Source organism: Prunus persica, chromosome G3 (assembly GCF_000346465.2).
Source record: "Prunus persica cultivar Lovell chromosome G3, Prunus_persica_NCBIv2, whole genome shotgun sequence".
NCBI classification, from domain to species: Eukaryota; Viridiplantae; Streptophyta; class Magnoliopsida; order Rosales; family Rosaceae; genus Prunus; species Prunus persica.
The window spans coordinates 1,800,169-1,820,324 of NC_034011.1; the positions used below are offsets into that span (position 1 = coordinate 1,800,169).

General features: G+C 39.9%; 3 protein-coding genes and 1 pseudogene across 5 annotated transcripts; all 4 read right to left on the minus strand.

Moving 5' to 3' along the window:
• Window positions 2,683–5,174, minus strand: LOC18782630 (tyrosine-sulfated glycopeptide receptor 1). The gene is given in 2 exon segments (XM_020560390.1): window positions 2,683–3,700; window positions 3,703–5,174. Coding segments are annotated over 2 exon segments (2,226 nt in total). The 5' UTR covers window positions 5,026–5,174; the 3' UTR covers window positions 2,683–2,797.
• LOC109948186 lies at window positions 5,629–8,051 on the minus strand (annotated as a pseudogene).
• Window positions 9,442–11,906, minus strand: LOC109947800 (receptor-like protein 2). The gene has a single exon (XM_020558915.1). The coding sequence runs from the start codon at window positions 11,827–11,829 to the stop codon at window positions 9,493–9,495; it is 2,337 nt and encodes a 778-aa protein (XP_020414504.1). The 5' UTR covers window positions 11,830–11,906; the 3' UTR covers window positions 9,442–9,492.
• LOC18783468 (pyrophosphate-energized membrane proton pump 2) lies at window positions 12,121–19,900 on the minus strand. Of its 3 annotated transcripts, none has more exons than XM_020559529.1 (15): window positions 19,625–19,900; window positions 18,521–18,900; window positions 17,949–18,152; window positions 17,261–17,412; window positions 17,003–17,150; window positions 16,797–16,929; window positions 16,122–16,294; window positions 15,186–15,306; window positions 14,827–15,014; window positions 14,194–14,631; window positions 13,931–14,095; window positions 13,684–13,839; window positions 13,039–13,150; window positions 12,672–12,891; window positions 12,121–12,535 (listed from the first exon to the last, which is right to left on the minus strand). In XM_020559529.1, exons 2-15 carry the CDS (start codon window positions 18,617–18,619, stop codon window positions 12,436–12,438), a joined length of 2,409 nt encoding a protein of 802 aa, XP_020415118.1. In that variant the 5' UTR covers window positions 18,620–18,900; window positions 19,625–19,900; the 3' UTR covers window positions 12,121–12,435. The 3 variants fall into 3 exon arrangements, with proteins under 3 accessions (XP_020415118.1, XP_020415116.1, XP_020415117.1); XM_020559527.1 differs by having other exon boundaries at window positions 18,521–18,895; window positions 19,625–19,895; XM_020559528.1 differs by having other exon boundaries at window positions 18,521–18,930; window positions 19,625–19,895.

Here is a 20,156-nt window from a genome sequence, read left to right on the forward strand (position 1 = left end):
GCCTCTGGATGGTACAAGTCCTGGAAGATCATTCTATGCCACACTGAAAGAAGAGAGCATTTCTCTAAGTTGGTGAGGTTAGAAATCTGATCAGAGAAGTTGTTAGAGCTCAAGTGAAGGACCTGGAGATTAGAGAGTGAAGCAAGTCACTTGGGAGAAGACCAATTCAGCCTCTTCCAGGAAGCCATAGACCGACGATGCGTTGATGACCATCATCTTGGTGGCAACTTATGCCTTCCCATGAGCAACAGTCAACAGAAGCAGACCAATTCAATGGCTGCGGTGATGATACCTTGAAAGCCAAGGAAAAGGACAAGAGAGCTTCATGATCGACTTGGTGACAGGCAGCAGAGGCAAAGCAAGGGCGGCGGCAGCAGCAGCAGAAGTCAATGCCGTTTTTCACTGAGCTAGAACACATTGGTGCATCAAATAAACATTTACTTTGAAGGCAAGGGGACCGTTGATGCACTTGAGACCACTGGTCTACAATGAGCTAGACTATATTGGCGCATCAAATAAGCGTTTACTTTGAAGGCAAGGGGACAGTTGATGCATGCTGCTTTAGTTAGTAGTGGTGCCTGACTTGCAAACTAGTCACAATAACATAATCTAATAGCCTATGAGGACAATTAGGTTCTTCATGAATTATCTATTGGTGCCTTTCCTATCTTACCTAACATTTGAGAGTTAGATTAAACCTGGTCTTGTATACCTGAAAAGGACTTCAGCAGAAAATTTGTTTCAGTATTCAGAATTATTTTTATTTCATATAGACTATAACTGCATGGTAGAAACACAAATTCAAAATCAAGTTCCTGACGATTTTACCTCTAAAACTTTATTTCTTTTCCACTCAGTGATCAGAATCTGTCCATCCCTTTAATTTTCAAAGGGTTCAAATGTTTCAAAACACTGGTAATACATAGAACAATGCTCTATTAAAATGTAATCAGAAATAGAGATAAAATGAGAAGAAAAAACATTAGGCGAGTTTAAAAACGCATAAAAATAATAGTTTATGTTCAACAAAAATTCTCTGTAAATAGATTAAAATAGTTTAACAAGAATTAAAAATGAATCATGATAACGAAAATACTCTCCACTAAAAAAACCCTAATTAAACAGAGAAACCCTAACTAACGACGAATAAGAGCAATGATCACAGTAATGCCGACAATGAGCAGGGGTTGTACTATAAATTCAAGCTGAGTTCTCCTACGGGACTCTTGAAGAAGCAAACCATGCAATTCTTCTCGAGTCACAGCAATATGCCCTCCAGCCCTCATCCATGCGACAAAGTCATCATAATGAGATGGAAGTCCCCTAAGGACGTGACCAACATAATCACAATCTTCAAGGGGATATCCGGCGGCGGCAAGCTCATTGGAAATTTCTTCAGCCAAATTTAGGTATTTCTCCATTGACTGCATCCATCCTTTCTTGAGGCTTTGCATGCGAGCCTTGAGCCGCAAGCAATGAGATTTAGCGGCGGTAGTGAATCGAATCTCCAAGTTTAGCCACAAAGCTCTGGAGCTTGTGCAATCAAGGGTGTAGGGGAGTATGGATTTTGATAGAGTTGTACTGATCACGGCCATGCATGTTTGGTCCTTCATAATCCAATCGGTATAAGCGGGATTTTCGTCCCTTTCTTCATTCGTCGCGAATTGTGGTGGACACTGCTCGACTCCTTCCATGATGTTGAACAAGTCCAAGTCGTAGGCCTTTAGAGTGCGGATGAACAAAGGTTTCCAGAGAAAATAGTTGGTTCTGGTGAGTAGGACCGGCATCAGGTCGCGAATGCATTCGATCTCTTTGAGAGGTTCAGCCATGATCGATAGGATTGATCTATAAAACAATAAATTTTATTATTCATTCATGTGAAGTAATAAATCATAACCAAAAAAAGAGAACAAAACAAAACCATGGGAATTTCATAGATAATAAATCGGTGGGGGGTTTTCCTCTCTCCTCAACTAAAGTTGGAAAAGATTAGAAACACATAGTTTCTTTAACTTTAATAATTAGAGAAAAAACCAAAAGAAATAAACGACATGGAAGAGAAGAATAGCGAAAACCTGAAAATGCCGTCAGAAATAATCTCTCTTTGCTCTTCACCCTCTAGCCAATATCTGTTGGGGCAGCTTTTTCAACCTTTTTTTTTGTAGTGTAGGTTTCTTAAAGAGTCTCTTTGCAACTATAATTCCTATATTCCGAGCAAATTATTTGCTATTTAGATTTCACAAACGTTTAACCTATTGGACCGGCCCATAGGGTTTGGGCTTTTCTCCTTATTTTTCATAAATTTGATTCACGACAACACGTTCCTGTAACCTAAAAGTTTCTAAACCTAGATGTGACAAAATTGAAATAATAAACACCTTTGACCTAGAGAGAGTTGACATGGACTATTAGATTATTCATGTTAATTCTCTATTGGTTCCTTTCCAATTCTCTATTGTTACATTCTTCCCACAATGCTTAAATATTGTGGATTTTATTAGCAGAATACATTTTTGTTTTGGCAAGTGGATGTTATATGAGGTTAGTTTAATCTAAAACACTTCTCAATTTTCTGTGAAATTCACATGTGGAGAGTAATTTGATTAGATATTTATCTCTAAAACATTTGTTCATCTCCACACGGTTCAGAATCTAATCTATCCCTTTTTGTTTTGACAAAGACAAATGCATAGCCATTTTTTGATATGTGATGAACTCCCATACATGGATCAAAATGTTGGCACATCAAAACTTACATATCAGCAGGTTTATACACATAAACTTAATTAGTTACTTCCTACGCCCGCCAATTATTGGAATTTTTTTTATCATCCATGTTAAAACCAAAACCAAAGCCAATGCCAAAGAAGATCCCAAAGATGAGTGCAATAAGAATCGTCTGTGTCTTAGATCTCCGAGTAACTTCAAGTACTTGTGGAGGGCTTTGAGGGCTTTGATGGCAAGAGCGCTTGGGAGTTGGAGGGCCACATAAGCCTGGATTTCCTTCAAAGCTGGAGATGGTAAAAGTATCAAACTGGCCTCCGGAAGGTATAAGTCCCTGAAGATCATTGTATTCCACACTGAAGGAAGACAGGAAATGCAGATCTTTAAGAGAAGCAGGGATTTGGCCAGATAGCTGGTTATAGGAGAGATCCAATTTCTCTAAGTTGGTGAGGTTAGAAATCTGATCCGGGATGCTGCTAGAGAAATTGTTGTGACTCAGGTCCAGCACATGAATAAACTTCAGTTGGCCAATCTCAATGGGGATACTTCCATTAAGGCTGTTGTTACTCAGATAAATGCCGGGGGGGAGGTTGGACAGTTGACTGTATAGCTGAGAAGCCTTGGTTCGATTCACAAATACTGGCAACTCTATATAAGTTCTGTCTACCTTATCACTGGCTTCTTTCGATGTCAAAACCGGCATCCGACAGAGCTCATTAGGAAATCCTCCTTGAAGGAGGTTATTGGACAAATCTATGTAGAAAAGATTGGGCAGACTAGCCAACCAACCGGGAACAGAACCGGTTATAAGATTAAATGACAGGTCCAAGGCTCGAAGGTTTTTAAGCTTGGCTAGCCAGGTGGGTACTTGACCTGTGAATTGGCAACCCCCAAGAGCAAAAACCCGAAGGCTTTGGAATCCATCTAGGTCTCCTAGGCTTTTATCATCTGGCACAGGCTCAAACAGAAAATTCTTTTGGACAAGATCAGAGTGGTCAGGTTCTTGCAACCCTGTAGAATCCTAAGAGCCCCAGTGGCATTTGTCATGCTGTTGTTAGAGATGGAGAGGAAAGCCAAGGATTCTAATGGAACTATTTCAGGTGATATCTGACCTGTGAGCTGATTCCCGGCCAATCTAATAGCTGTTAGTGACTTGCAAGAGTAGAGGCTTTTGGGGAACTCACCAGTGAAGTTGTTGTTGCCAAGGTCCAGAGTGGTGAGGCGTTGGAGAGGGGAGAAGTTGAAGGAAGAGAGGTCTCCAGTCAAGTTGTTGACCCTCAAATTCAAAGCAGACAGCTTTGTACTGTTGGCGAGAGATAGAGGTAAGGGGCCTGTGAGGTTGTTGATGTGAAGCAGCAGATTTTCCAACCTGGAAAGGCTACCAATTTGGCTTGGGATTGGCCCAGATAACTGGTTTGAAAAGATCTTCAGGATCTGGAGATTGGTGAGGTTCATGATACCGTCGACGTCGTTGATGGGTCCTGTAAGACTATTGACAGGCAGAGAGAGCTGTCGGAGATCAGAAAGGTTGAAAATTTCATCAGGGAGAGAACCAGAGAGGTTATTGAAGCCTGCACGGAAAACTTGGAGCTTGGAACATAATCCGATTCCAGGGGGAATTGTGTCAGTGAGTTGATTGTAGGACAAGTCCAAGAAGGTAAGGGATGTGTGATTGCTACCATTGTTGATGGGTATCAACCCGGAAAAGCTGTTGTTGCTGACATTGAAAATGGACACCGATGGGACAAGGATCGAAGATGGGATTGTTCCAGTGAAGAAATTGCTAGACAAGTTCAGAACTTGAAGCTGACTGATTTTATTTGAAGAGGGTGGTAGGCGGTCGATGAGATGATTGAAGCTCAAGTCAATGACTTGGAGACTAGAGAGAGAGGAAAACAAATCATCAGGGAGAGAACCCAGGAGAGAATTGTGGGAAAGATTGAGGTGGGTGAGATGGGTGAGGCTTGTGATAGATGGATGGATGACACCAGTTAAGCCTCTCCTAGGCAGCCAAAGCCGGATGACATGTCCTTGATCTCCTGGGCCGCAGGTTATTCCTTCCCAAAGGCAACAGTCAGTGAAAGCAGACCAATTTAAATTCAATGGTGCCTTGAGAGCCAAGGACAAGAGAGCGTCACTGTTCACTTTGTCACAGGCAGATGTGCCAAAGCAAGGCAGCAGCATTAGGACAAACCATTGCCCCCAAAAGAGAAGAAACTGTGTTCTTGGCCTTTGGTTTGGTGTTTGTGGCAACTCCTTGTCGTCCTTGGCGGTCTCTCTGTTTTCTTTCATCTCAAACATCAGCCCCTTCGGAAATAATAGCTACCTACCGATCTGTACATATGATCATAAGCGTTTACTCTGAGAGCTCTTAGACTTGGTCTAAATTCTTCTTGTTTTTCTGAAGTCTGAATCCACACTAAGTCATTGGAAACTAGGTTGGTTATGTGGTCGTCTGTTGTTTATTACTTAACTATGTTGACTGATCACCAAATAACTAGAAATATATATATACAATTATCTAATCTTGGGTTATTATGTTATTCTTAGTATAAACATGTAATCATTTATATCATGATCAAGTGAAAACCCAAACGGCACCGCTTGATCAAGGGACATTTTCTCAAGTTGGTTCTTAATAGATAATAAAAACATAATGATATAATCACTCTAAAACTCAAAAGGGAATTTCATATGTCAATTCAATTCATGACTAATTATCACTCTTATCTCTAGTACATTTGTTCTATTGAATCCCTCTCTAAAACCCTTTTCTTTTATCAAACAAAGTTTCTTAAATCTCTACCCGCTTTATTCTGGTAACACAATATAACTTAAATCAAGACATTTTATTCAACTAATCCTGCTGCTTGTTTTCTTAATCACCTGATGAATTCCCATGCGTTTGGATCAAAATGTTTTCATGTCAAAACCTGAAGGTTTAAATACATACTTTCTACACCTACCAACCAATGGAATTTTCTTAGCATCAACTCTAAAACCAATGCTGAAACTGATGCAAAAAGATATCACAAAGACAACTGCAACAAGCAGCTTCTTCCTGTTATATCTCTGCGTAGCTGGATATACCGGTGGAAGGCTTTGAAGGCTTTGAGGGCAAGAGCGGTTCAGAGTTGGAGGGCCACGTAAGCCTCAATTTCCTTCAAAGCTGGTGGTGGTAAAGTATCAAACTGACTTCCGGTTGGTACAAGTCCCTGAAGATCGTTGTATGCCACACTGAAGAAAGAAAGGAAATTCAGACCTTTGAGAGAAGCAGGGATTTCACCAGATAGATGGTTATGGGAGAGATCCAATCTCTCTAAGTTGGTGAGGGTAGAGATCTGATCTGGGATGCGGCCAGAGAAGTTGTTATGACTAAGGTCCAAATAATGAACAAACTTCAATTGGCCAATCTCAATGGGGATCTTGCCACTAAGGTCGTTACTGCCCAGATATATGGCTGGAGGCAGCTTGGAGAGCTGCTTGTATTTCTGATTATTCGCGTTGCTGGACATGACAAAGATAGGCATCTCTAGATATCCTCTTTCCACTTGATCAACAGCCTCTTTTGGTGTCAAAACTGGCAACCCACAGATATTTGGAAGTCCTCCTGTAAGCAGGTTATGGGACAAATCTTTGTATAGAAAAGGTTGGGCAGACTACCCCACCAAGTGGGAATAGAACCGGTTATAAGGTTAAATGCCAGGTCCAAGACTTGAAGATTTTTTAGATTGGCTAGCCAGGTGGGCAGTTGACCTGCGAATTGGCAACCCTCCAGAGCAAGAAGCTGAAGATTGTGGAATCCATCTGGCCCTACTATGTTGTCATAATCTGGTAAAGGTTCAGAGTGGTCAGATTCTTGCAACCCATGAGAATTCTAAGAGCCCCGGTAACAATTATTAGGTTGTTTGAAGAGATGGAGAGATAAGCCAGGGATTTTAGTGCAACTATTTCAAGCAATATTTGCCCTCTGAGCTGATTACTGGCCAATCTAATAGCTGTAAGTGATTTGCAAGAGTAGAGGCTCTGTGGTAACTCACCCGTGAAGTTATTGTTTCCAAGGTCCAATTTGGTGAGGTGCTGAAGAGTAGAGAAATTGAAGGCAGAGAGATCTCCAGTTAAGTTGTTGAAACTCAAAATCAAGATGGATAGATTTTTACAGTTTGTGAGTGATGGAGGTAAGGGACCTGTGAGGTAGTTGGAGGAGAGAACAAGCTTTCCAATCTGGAAAGCGTACCAATATGGCTGGGGATTGGTCCAGAGAATTGGTTTGAGGTGAGCCATAGGATCTTTAGATTTTTCAGGCGCGTGATGTCATCGCTAATGACTCCTGAAAGATGATTGACAGGCAGAGAGAGCTCCTGGAGATTAGCAGCGTCATAAATGTCATCCGGGAGAGATCCTGAGAGGTAATTGAAGCCTGTTCGGAAGACTTGGAGCTTGAAACATGCCCCAAGTCCAGGGGGGACTAGGCCAGTGAGCTTGTTGAAGGACAAGTCCAAGATGGTGAGGGAAGTGTGATTGTTTCCGTTGCTGCAAAAAACAGAGAGGGGTATAGGACCAGCAAAAGCTGTTGTTGCTGACATTGAAAGTGGTGAGAGAGCCCGCAGACACAGCTCAGACAATGAATGAAGATGGGATTGAGCCGTTGAATGAATTGCTGGACAAGTCAACTGTCTGAAGTGCGGTGGTTTGGCTGGAGGGGGGTGATAACTGGCCAACGAGATGGTTGAAGCTTAAGTCAAGGACCTGGAGGTGTCGGAGCGAGGAAAACAAGTCATCTGGGAGAGGACCCAAGAGGGAATTCCAGGAGAGATTGAGGTGGGTGAGATATGTGAGGTTGGTGATATACGGAGATATGACACCACTTAAGCCTCTCCCAGGAAGTGATGCACGGATGACGCGTTGATCATCTTGGTTGCAAAGTATTCCTTCCCAAGGCAACAGTCAGTGGAAGCAGACCAATTCAATGGTGGTGATGATGATACCTTAGAAGCCAAGGACAACAGAGCTTCGTGATCCACTTGGTCACAGGCAGCAGAGGCAAAAGAAGGCAGCAACACAAGGAAAAACCATTGACCCAAAAAGAGAAGAAGCTGTGTTTTTGGTCCTTGGCATGGTGTTGTTGGCACCTCCTCCTTCTTCTCCTTGGAGGAGGTTGCTTTATTGTTTTTCATCTTAATGATCTCCATCCATATGCAACGATCAGTACCAATCTGTACATATAATTGTAATTATTTGACCATGTAGCTCTGGTGTGAGCTTCTGTGAACATGGAAGTACTTGGACACTACTCAGTAAACAGCCATTGACCTAGAGAGAAGGAGAGAGTCTTGAAGTCACATTGCATGAACAGATTAATCACAATAAAAAGTGTTTAATAAGACATAAGCCAAAAATCAAGCACATAAAAAATGACTTTAATCACATAAAACATGACTACCACACCTGAAGTATGACTAGCACATAATAAATCTATCAAAAAGGGTGTCAATTTTCTTGGGAAGTTTGTCACATAGACCATGACATGAAAGATCAACACATAAAAAAAATCTATCACAGCGGTATTTAATTTACTTGATGTCTTTGTTCTAATGACCAAATGTGAATCCTCCAAAGACAGAAACTCAGTGGTTGGCACTTGCTACTTGGTATTAAAAAATAAAAATAAAAATAATCCAATACATCTTCTAGCTTGGAAAATGGTACATTTTAAGATAATTAAATATCTCTAGGAAAAGTACCAGTATTTGCAGATTGACGAGGGAAATGGCTCAACAACTATCGTTTAGCTTTATATGCTGAACCCAATACGATTTTTCTATTGAGAGGGACGATAACATACTAAACTCACACATATTGCACAAATGCTAAAATTCGAACCTAAAACTTTCTTTAGAAGGAGCATTTACTTCAAACCACTATACTAGTGGACCTTTTGCATTCTAAATTAGTATACTAAATTAATACATTTGATTCAATACGAAAACTCGGGGAGACGTCTAAAATTTTATAATATTAGTTTCTCGCGTCCAAATTATGTCAAGTCTTCGGGTTGTTATTCTTCTCTTTTTTTTGGTAAATAAAGGCTTTGGCTTGTTGGACCGACTTGCTAACATTCAACGTAAGCGTTTACGTTGAGTCTTTGAGAGGGCAGGTATAATTAGTCACGATTTGATGCAATAATATAATTAATTAGTCCGTTGGTTCATTTTCCCCTACGTGTGTCGAAAGTATCATTAATTATTATTCAGAATTAGGCACAGTTCAGAATGTATAACTTTCTTTGCACACTATTTTCCTCAAAGTTTCTTAAACACTTCATCCCATCTTCTCTCGTTTCTTGACAGTTTATTATTTTATGTCTAGTTTCAACCTTTTGTATTCAATAACTTGAACCCCAAGGTACCAAAAAGAGAGGCCTTTGCAAATCACCCATTAGTGTAGTGGTTTGTAGCAATTGTTCTCTTAAAAAAGGTTATGGGTTCGAGTCCTAACATCCGTGTAGTATGTGTGAATTTAATATATTATTGTCCTTCTAAATAGAAAAGGTCTTTAAATAAAGAGATAGGCCTTTTTTTTTCCCTTCCTTAATTTTCAGGTTTCAATTTTTCTTTTTTTCCCAATTTGGTTTGGGTCTATCTGTATAGCAATCAACATCAAAATCTATGCACAGGGAGAACATAGATTTTCAGAAATCAAACATGGAACTTGAACTGCTAAAAAAACACGAAACTTGAATATTGGCTGCTTTCGTTTCAATATAACTTAATTTACAGAATCATTATTTTGTTGATCTACGGTGCAAAATTTTTGTATTCTCTTTGTCATTTGATTGATCAAAGAGCGACAAGTTTTAAATATACACTTTAAGTTACAAAGAAACTTTTTTTTATTAATTTCAAGCCAGAAACCAATGCCAAAACCAATGCCGTAACCAATGGCAGTAATGATGCCAGTAAGAAACTTTCCGTTAAAGCTAGATCCTCCACCAACTGGCGGCGGCGGCGGCGGTTGAGGAGAGCAAGTGAGCCGCACGGTTGGCGGGCCACATAATCCTGGATTCCCTTCAAAGCTGGAAATGGTAAAAGTATCGAACTGGCCTCCGGATGGTACAAGTCCCTGAAGATCATTATACGCCACACTGAAGAAAGACATGAAATTTAGACTTTTGAGAGAAGCAGGGATTGCACCAGAGAGATGGTTGTAGGAGAAATCCAATATCTCCAAGTTGGCCAGGTTAGAAATCTGATCCGGGATGCTGCCAGTGAAGTTGTTGTGACGGAAGTCAAGCACATGAAGAAGCCTCAATTGTCCAATCTGAATGGGGATGGTGCCATTAAGGAGGTTGTTGCCCACATATATGGCTCGTCGGAATTGGGAGAGCTCCTTGTACAGCTGACTGGTAGCATTGGTGGGCTTCACAAAGAGAGGCAACTCTAGAAAACTTTCCTGCACCTTATGATCACCGGTCTCTTCCGATGTCAAAGCTGGTATCCCGCAGAGCTCAGTTGGAAATCCTCCTTCAAAAAGGTTATTGGACAAGTCCATGTAGAAAAGATTAGGCAGAGAACCCAACCAACCCGGAACCGAACCGGTTATGAGGTTGTATGAGAGGTCCAAGGCTTGAAGATTTTTAAGCTTGGCAAGCCAGGAGGGTACTTGACCTGTGAATTGGCAACCACCAAGAGCCAAAACCTTGAGGTTAAGGAACCCATCTAGCTCTGCTAGATTTTCATCATCAGGCACAGGCTCAAGCAGAAAATTGTTGGACAAGACCAGAGTGGTCAGGCTCTTGCATCCCATTAGAATCCTAATAGCACCAGTGGCATTTGTAAGGTTGTTTATAGAGAGAGAGAGGAAGGAGAGAGACTTCAGTGCAACTATTTCAGGAGATATCTGGCCTGTGAGCTGATTGCTGGCTAATCTGATTGCTTTAAGTGATTTGCAAGAGTAGAGGCTTTGAGGTAACTCACCACCAGTGAAGTTGTTGTTGCCGAGGTCAAGCATGGTGAGGCGCGGGAGAGTTGTGAAATTGAAGGCAGAGAGGTCTCCAGTCAAGTGGTTGAACCTCAAAATCAGGGTGGACAGATTTGTGCAGTTGGTGAGAGATGGAGGCAGATGACCTGTGAAGTTGTTGCTGGACAGAAGAAGATTTTCCAACCTTGAAAGCTTGCCAACGTTGCTTGGGATTGGGCCTGAGAATTTGTTTGAGGAGAGCTCCAAGATCTTGAGTTTGGTTAAGAGCACAATTCCTTTGCCAATGTGTCCCAAAAGGCGATTGCCAGGGAGATAGAGCTCTTCAAGATCAGCGAGGTCGAAAATCTCATCAGGGAGATAACCAGAGAGGTTATTGAAGCCTGCCCCGAATACTTGGAGCTTGGAACATGCTCCGAGTCCAGGTGGAATTTCACCAGTGAATTTGTTGAAGGACAAGTCTAAGATGGTGAGGGAAGTGTGATCGCTACCATTGTTGCAGAAAAAAGAGATGGGGTTGGAGCCAGCAAAGTTGTTCTTCCTGACATTGAAAGTGGTGAGAGTGGCTGCAGCCGCGGCCGGGACAACAATTGAACCATTAAACAAATTTCTAGACAAGTCTAGAGTCTCGAGCCTGGTGGTTTTGGAAGAGAACACCGGTAAGTGGCTGGTGAGGCTGTTGTAGCTCAAGTCGAGGACCTGGAGTCTAGAGAGGGAGGAAAACAAGTCATTTGGGAGAGGACCAGAGAAGGAATTGTGGGAGAGATTAAGGTGGGTGAGATGTGTGAGGTTGGTGATAGATGGAGAGATAACACCAGATAAGCGTCTCCAAGGCAGCCATAGACGAACGACACGGTGATCATCGTCATCTTGCTGGCAACTTACTCCTTCCCAGGAGCAACAGTCAGTAGAAGAAGACCAATTCAATGGTGGCTTGAAAGCCAAGGACAAGAGGGAGGCATGATCCACTTGGGCACAAGCAGCAGAGGCAGAACAAGGCAGCAGAAGAAAACCGAAAAAGAGAAAGAGCTTGTTGTAGTTGGAAGAGGCACTTGCTTTGTTGTGTTTCATCTTAATTATGAACGCCATCCCATTGAAATTGTTGTTACCAATCTTAAGTACATGCATGTAATCTTAAGCACATGCGTGTATGTAAAGACCCGTTGACATTGACCAAGAAAACAGAGAGCCCGAGTGACGTTGTGTGATGTGAACAGATTTATCTTAATAGAAAATGGGAAAAGTAGTATGGTTAAGCTTGGACTATTTGCAATATACTAGTCCGGAGTTCCAAACTACCACGGCAAGCAAACGAATTCACACCAAAGGAAAACCGTTTAATTTGAGTCATGCAATTCCAATTCAGAAGTTCTTTGACATGGTGTCACCAACTAGAACCTCTGCTGAGCTATCATTATGTCACTTCAATTTATTGTTTCATTAAAAAGAAAAAGAAAAATACAGAAAGCCTCGAAACAGAGGATGAATTATGTATTGGGATCAATGTCGTAGAGAATAATACGTCATAGACGCTACATTGAACTAGAATGAGCAGCCAATTAACATTAATTATTCAAGGTCCAATCGTAAAAGCGATAATTTGGTAAGACTATGAATCAGGCACCCTCAATATACATCCAAAAAAATCCTATCTGTATTTTTGCCGCTAAGTATTCAAGATGAAGGAAAGGGGGTGCAGTAAACTGGCACAACCGCAATTGTTATAAACAACTCTCAGAGGAAGACAGGAGCCATAACCAGCGTTATTGTTGCGAGCATCTTAATGAGAACATGAAGCGAAGGTCCAGCTGTGTCTTTGAACGGGTCACCCACACTGCACAACAAATAAAACCAGATCATATAATTATTTCCAAGAACTCAGATACCATTAAAAACTGAACAAAAGGAACAGTACTCAAAACTCTTTCCAACGCACAAGAAATGTAGAGAGAGACAGAGACGGGACTTACGTATCTCCTGTAATAGCAGCCTTATGGCTGTCACTTCCTTTGCCTCCGAGAACCCCTGTCTCAATGTACTTCTTTGCATTGTCCCAGGCACCACCGGCTGTGTTCAGGAAAAGTGCCATGAGAATACCAGAAACTGTTGCAAACATCAGCATGGAAGCTACAACTTTAGCACCGAGTAGAGGCTGCCCAGTATAATATCCAAAGATCCGGAACGCTATACCTGCAAAAGATACGAACAAGAATTAATCCTTCATCATGTAGTATTGGAAAGCTTACGCAAAGAGTAACCAACAAAAAAAAATAACCTTAAGTAAGGAAGAATGGTCAAACATGAAAGAAATTAAGAGGAAAAACAAGATTAACCAACCAATCACTATAGGTGAAACAATAGCCAGGGCGCCAGGTTTTATCATCTCCTTTAAAGATGCAGATGCTACAATAGCAACACAACGACTATAATCTGGCTTCTCCGTATAGTCCTACAGAAAAAGCATAATTAGAAGGGGTTACTTTCCATTTATGTACAATAATACCATTTTGTCTTCACAATCAGTTTTAATTCATTTGCAATTAATATCCACTTTAAATAATTTGTTTGAATTAATCGTGCATTTAAATGACATTTAGGGCGTCTGTATAAGAGCACTTCCTGCGGGTCAGTTTTGCCAGGGCAAAAGGGAGCCCCAGGCTGGGTTTAAGCTCCCCAGCAATGAAAGGCAGCCCGGGAAAAATGGGCCCCATTTACCCAGGCAAGCCCAAAGGCAAGAATTGCCTGAGCTGCTGCCTGGGTTTGCTGATCTCATGCTGACATCAGCATGACGTCATCAACCAATTGAAATACTATATATATATATTACCAAAAAATTCTGAATTTTTTTTCTTTCTAAAATAGTATTGTGGTGAAGCCTGTGAACCCAAAGAAAAGCTGACTTTATAATAGTAAAGACTTTCTTGGTTATAAAAAAATGCTAAAGATTAACAACATGGGAATTGCTACAAAAACTTTACTAACCATTATACCGGGCCTCTCAATAAATTGCCTTCTTACTTCCTTAACAACCTCTTGAGCAGTTCGGCCAACTGCTGAACAGGCCCAAGCACTAAATAAGTATATAAGCATAGAGCCTAACAATCCACCAACGAAAACTTCTGGAATGGCAATATCAACCTGGCACTCATCATAAATTTCAAATTACGACAGGACTGAATAGTATTTAAAGAGGGGAAAATATCAATACTGGGAAAGCTGGCTTTCTTACCTGTTTGAAAGGTTCACGAGCAAATGTAGCAATCTCATCCATATATGCACTAAACAGAAGAAAAGATGCAAGTGCAGCAGATCCTATGGCAAATCCTTTAGTGGTAGCTTTTGTAGTGTTCCCTACTGCATCAAGAACATCGGTGATCTCCCGGACACTTTCAGGCTGTAAAGAGACGTTTGATAAATTATAATTAAAACCAAACAATATAAAAAGAAACAAGAATTGAGACAAGAATCTTAATGAATTCATAACAGGGCTACCTGCTGACTCATCTCTACAATTCCACCAGCATTATCAGCTATTGGACCAAACATATCCATAGTGAGAACATAAGCAGCAGTACTGAGCATTCCCATTGTTGCTACAGCTGTGCCGAAAAGCCCACCAGTTGGAATTCCATTTTCGTCCATTAGGCCAGAGGTCTGGCCCAGCCAGAAAGCTGAGATAATAGATACACTAATGACAAGAACAGGAAGAGCTGTTGATTCCAGACCCAAACTGACTCCAGCAATTATATTAGTCCCATGACCTGTGGAGCTCGAAAGGGCTAACATGCGTACGGGCTCATGTTTGTAGTCGGTATAATACTTGGTAATCCAGACAAAAATGTATGCCGTGATAATGCCAACTAACCCACACAAGGCAAAGTTAAACCACGCAGACGGTGCTTGCTCGGTGTAAAGCAGCCATCGGGTAGACTGTAGAATAAAACAACCGCAATGACAATAATGTCTCAAAACTAAAACAAGCAAGCTTCTAAAGTCTAAACTTAAAACACTAATATTTTCAAATGACAAAGAACATAAAAGATAAATCGTAACTATCCGCTGATTTCTTTTGTTATTTGCTACAAAATAAACAGAAACGTAACGCAATGGTCAATGAAGTATTACCGCACCAAATGTCAGAACAGCCAAAATTATTGTAACAGAATATCCTCTCTGTAGAATTGTCATCGGATCCTCCGAAGAAGCCTTTCCACCAGAATCACGTGTACCCCTAATTGAGAATATTCCAGCCGATGAAATCACCAGATCAAAAGAGTGAATAACCAGAGGAAACAATATGAAACCAGATGGATCTGCACAAAAAGTGAATGTAAAGCTGAGTCTCTCAGGGAAATAGATACCAGGTTTGAACAAAATCAGTAACATAAAAGAAATGGTCAACCCTCTCCCTCTTTCAACACATGCAGACACGAGGTTGAGTGTTTGTGTGCATGAATAAATATAACACCAAAACTTGTGCTTGCCTTCAATTTTACAACGTTTAGCCATTGTTCCCCCAAGTATCATAGCACTAATTATTTCGGCTGCAATACTCTCAAAAAGATCAGCACCACGAGCTGCGCAATCGCCCACATTATCTCCAACCTTAATTTCAATGGAGTAAAATCAATAAATTTACACATTTAAAAGGTAGCAGACATGATAGAAATTTATTCAGTGACGTTCTCAACTATGGATAAAAGGATCAAACCATTTTTTTCCATTTCTAATGACTGCAAAATCTGCATGCACGCTAATGAATGTCTATAATTATGAAACAATAATAACACAAAGACAAACATTTTTTTATACTTTAAACGATTATCCTTTTTTTGTTTGTAATTTATCGTTACATTATCTTGTTGTACATTTATGCATACAAGGAATTCCTCCATAAGAATTGAGGGTACTCAATGCCCAAAGAGAAACTAACATTATCAACAAATCATCCGCCATTCACACATCTACCAAACAAATCATCCGCCATTCAATTATTCTAGCTGTTAAGTATGATAACTCAATTTTTTTTTTTAAACGAAAAGCACATCTCCACACATTGAGCCTTACAACATACTTCAAGGTGGGCAGAGGTGCCTTGCCTATCACCTTATGAGAAAATAAAAAGTTTAAAGGACTTTGAAACCCATAATAATGGAATAATAAAACATTTAACAGTTTATATGAAACACACATAAAATGGAATCTTGGTCTTCAATGAACGTTACTGCCACAGATTTCAGGATTTAAAAAACATCCGATGTTCACCATTTCCTCCTTTCATTTCAGCCTCAACTTTAATGAAAAAAAGTCATACAAGGATAAAAGGGCGAACATCAGATCAGGGATTGTTTTAACCCAAACAACAAGCTTCAGTGGCTATGCACAGGCTCTTAAATGAAGCCAACAAAGGAGAAAAATACCAGATCTGCAATCACTGCAGGATTCCTAGGGTCATCTTCAGGAATTCCCTGCTCTACTTTTCCCACAAGATCTGCTCCAACATCAGCAGCTTTTGTGTATATTCCACCACCCAACTGAGCAAATAAGGCAACAAAAGATGCTCCGAATCCATATCCAACAAGAAGAAGAGGCACTGAAAACAAAGTATATCAAAGTCAAGCAAAATATCTAACAAAACAATGGAAATAGTAATTTATATATAATAGTCAAAATGGAAGGCATAAAATATGTGTATGCAGTCAAACAGCTAACATGATCATATATAGCTATTAGGTTGAGACCATCCAATATAAGCATTTCAACTAAATGTACATTTACTGTCAAGAACAGGTTAAACCGGAGCAAAAGGGTAGTTATAAGCTTGTGAATACAATATCAAACGGATTGAACATATTCTAACCATGACCCCCCGCAAACCAAATTTTAAATAAATCAATACAGCAAAGCAAGATAACCCAAAAGATATTCACATAATAAAAATAAAGTAAACACAAAAACTGACAATACGTGATAGCTGTACACTTTAATGTCGCATCATAGGAAAATAGAAACAGGAATGATAAACAAAAATTGTTTAAATTTATGCAATAAATATCATAATCACAAGCAGAGGATCAAGGAGAGTCAGCACATACAGTCAGTAACCTTCATTGAACCTGGCGAATCCACTTCCAACCAAACATAAAATGTGGCATACAGGATGGCTATACCAATTACAGCCATACCAACCACCACCATAGCAGAAAAACCACCAGCACGAACAGCTATCTGCACATATGATTTCCCCTTTAAGATATGAATCTGATATGTTCTCAGACAGTTAACTAGATAGGACACAGACCTGCAATGCCTCCCTTGCAGACCGTCTTGCAGCACTAGAGACTCGAACGTTTGCACGAACTGAAACCCACATCCCAACATACCCAGCAGCACCTGAGCACAAAGCTCCCAAAAGAAATGCAGCTACCGTAATATATGCGGAAGTGAACCTGCATCAGCAAGTTCGGAAAATCGTCAATATATGTTGACAGATCTTTTCTTTCAAACGGGGTGAAGAGGATAAGTGGTATCATAATGAATATGAAACAGATATTATCACCTGCCGATACCAGATGCCTCTTGCTCAGGAGTCGTACTGCGAAACAAATATATGCAAAAGATAACCGCAGCTAGTAAAAATGCCATCTTAGAGATGGTCCCATACTGGGTCCTGAAGAAACCTTCAGCACCATCACGTATTGCATCTGATATCTGAAAAGGGAAATGACAAGCTCAACAAAAGTACATGCAGAGTTAAAGAATGTCACCGTTTAACAACGTGTCAATACCATCTTTAGTTTTTTCAGTCTTAAAAAACAGAACACAAACCTCATAGTTTGGACATGAGCAGGGACTTGTTAGACTACCCAGACTCTAGTTTACTACCCAAAAAAGCAGTTGGGCCACTGGCTATTATGCCTTTCTTCAGTCATATACAATTAACTTATGTTTATTTAGCTGATTTGTGTAGGCAGATGATGGTTTTGGGTTTTAGCTGACTTTTTCTATTTAGCTTGTTTGTTTAAACAAATATGGTTTTGGGTTTTGATATTTTCCTTCAGAGGACATCTACCATCACTTTTTATTAATAATGTCTTGTATCCTATCAAAAATTAAAAAAATGAAAGAGGAAAAAGACTCATAAATTATTGGGTACATAATACATCAAATGGATCATGAATGAACATAATACAGATACATCAATTTTAATAATACTTTATAGATAAAGACATTGAAAGAAGATGTACCTGACCCATTTCCGGAGGTCCCTCATCTTTTGCGAGAACCCATCTAGCAAGGTACAAAGACACAAGGAAGCTGATAATACAAATTGAGAAGACGAATACAATGATAGGAGAAGTGCTTGCTCCAACGTAAAAGACCACTCCAAGTGCCAGAAGTAAAATCACAAAAAGAACACGGACATTTATTCGCATCAGAATTCGAAATATCTGCACAAATAGCAGAAGAATTTGCTTATGGAAATGTTAAATATAATTTCACATATGTTAAGCCAAATGAGCAATATGTAAAAATGAGTTCAAAAGGTTTAGGCTACATGGATGGTTATTATTATGCACAATTTTGATGTACAGCTCTTGCCCCAGATGAACTGTAAAGCAATTTTCAGCATGCAACCAATGATTGTCACCTCCAAAGTGGACATTGTTTTTCTCAACTTTGTTTCTCTCAATTTAAGGCGATACAAACAAAATAAAGACAAAATGCGCCTAGGAAAAAACATAGAGACATAAGTTTTCCCTACACTAAACAAACACTAATTAGAAAGCAGGTACTAAAGTGGGCATAACATTCTTACCAATGGATTGTAAGATTTACCACGCATGTTAGGGAATGTCCTTGGCCTGTCTTGGTAAGGCCCCAAATTACCATCCTCCACATCGACATCCATGACCATAGAATGGCTGGAATTCACCTTCCGAGCTACAGGAAAAGGACTGTACTCGCCACCTTGGGGCAAGTCGGCCCCTGAACCTGGACGCTGAATTTTGAAGTTCTTATTCAGCCAGAAAAATTACTTCAAGTACTTCACCTCATACAAGTATAGAAGCAGTATCTTTGGCTAACGGTCCAGAATTCCTCTGAACTCAAAATCTTCTCTCCTTCTTCCCACCCCAGAAATCCAGATTTGAATGAGAAATAGTTGTCTTCAAGTCTCTTTTATGACAAGCCACTTTTCTATCAAAGAAAAACCCATTAATCTGTTGACTGTACAATGAAATTTTGAATTTTCATATTACATTGACAAATTAGCTCACTAATTACAACTATCAAACTTTTCAAGCAGCGAAATCTGATTGAATATTTGTGTAACACTTAAAAAATACTAGAAAAACGAAATCAGACAAATGAGCTACCTTTTCGACCAACAAAAAAAAAAAGGAAAGCCAAATGAGTTACCTTTTCATTAAAATGGCCTAACAACTCTCCTATTGTAGTAACACTAAACTCTAGTAACGAAAACTAACATTTCTGAGACAGAAAAATCAAAAAACAAAACTCGTGTCCAATTGTACAATTCACAGTCCTATCCATTAGACTAAAATGATCAATTCAAAAGCCAAAATGGAAGACCAAAAGTTATTTGAATGCTTTATTTTGTTTCCGTGAGAATGCTAGCGGAGAGCAGCACAACAAGCGAAATAATGCCCAAACAAAGGTTGAATCTCTCAACTTCAGCGCTCATTTTCTCGCCACCCAAACAAAACGATAATGAAGATGGAAAATTCGTTTAAAATTCACAATGAACCCCAATGAGATCGAAATGCAAAAAAGCTCTATATTTGAAATTGAGCGTCGCGAATCAAAGCGACTATTAAGATCTCTACAATAATCACAACAGCAACCCAAAATCGAGAATTGGAGAGAGAAAGAGAGAGATCAAAGACGAACATATTCTTACCAGTGAACGAGTCAGACGAATGAATGTGATTGTAGACAAATTGGGTTAGGGTTTCAACAGCTCCTTGGAGAGAGGAACTCAAAGACTTTTCAGAGACAGACTTGATAGAGAGAGAGAGAGAGAGAGAGAGAGAGGGGCAAAATTTCTTTAATTTTTTATTTTTCAAAATATTAATTTTATTTTCTTACGAGTGATTTTTGGTGGGATGGGATCTGATCATAACGTCATGTCACGTTTGACGCTGTGACTGTTTCTGGAGCACTGAGGGGGAAGGGTGCCTTTGGATATTCGGTCTTGTTTTCCACGTGGCACCATGCCATGTCAGCGACCCAATGAAATGATTCCATGTCAGTGACCCAATCAAACGATGACATGTCAGCCGCTTTTCTAGGCGAAAAATCCTTGTTAATTTTTTTGGTTGTTGGACAAAATCTTTGTTAATTGGACACGTATTAAAGATAAATGATACTTTTTTTTTTTTGAGAGAGAAGTGATACTAATCAACTCAATTAAAAATTCACAGTAGAAATTT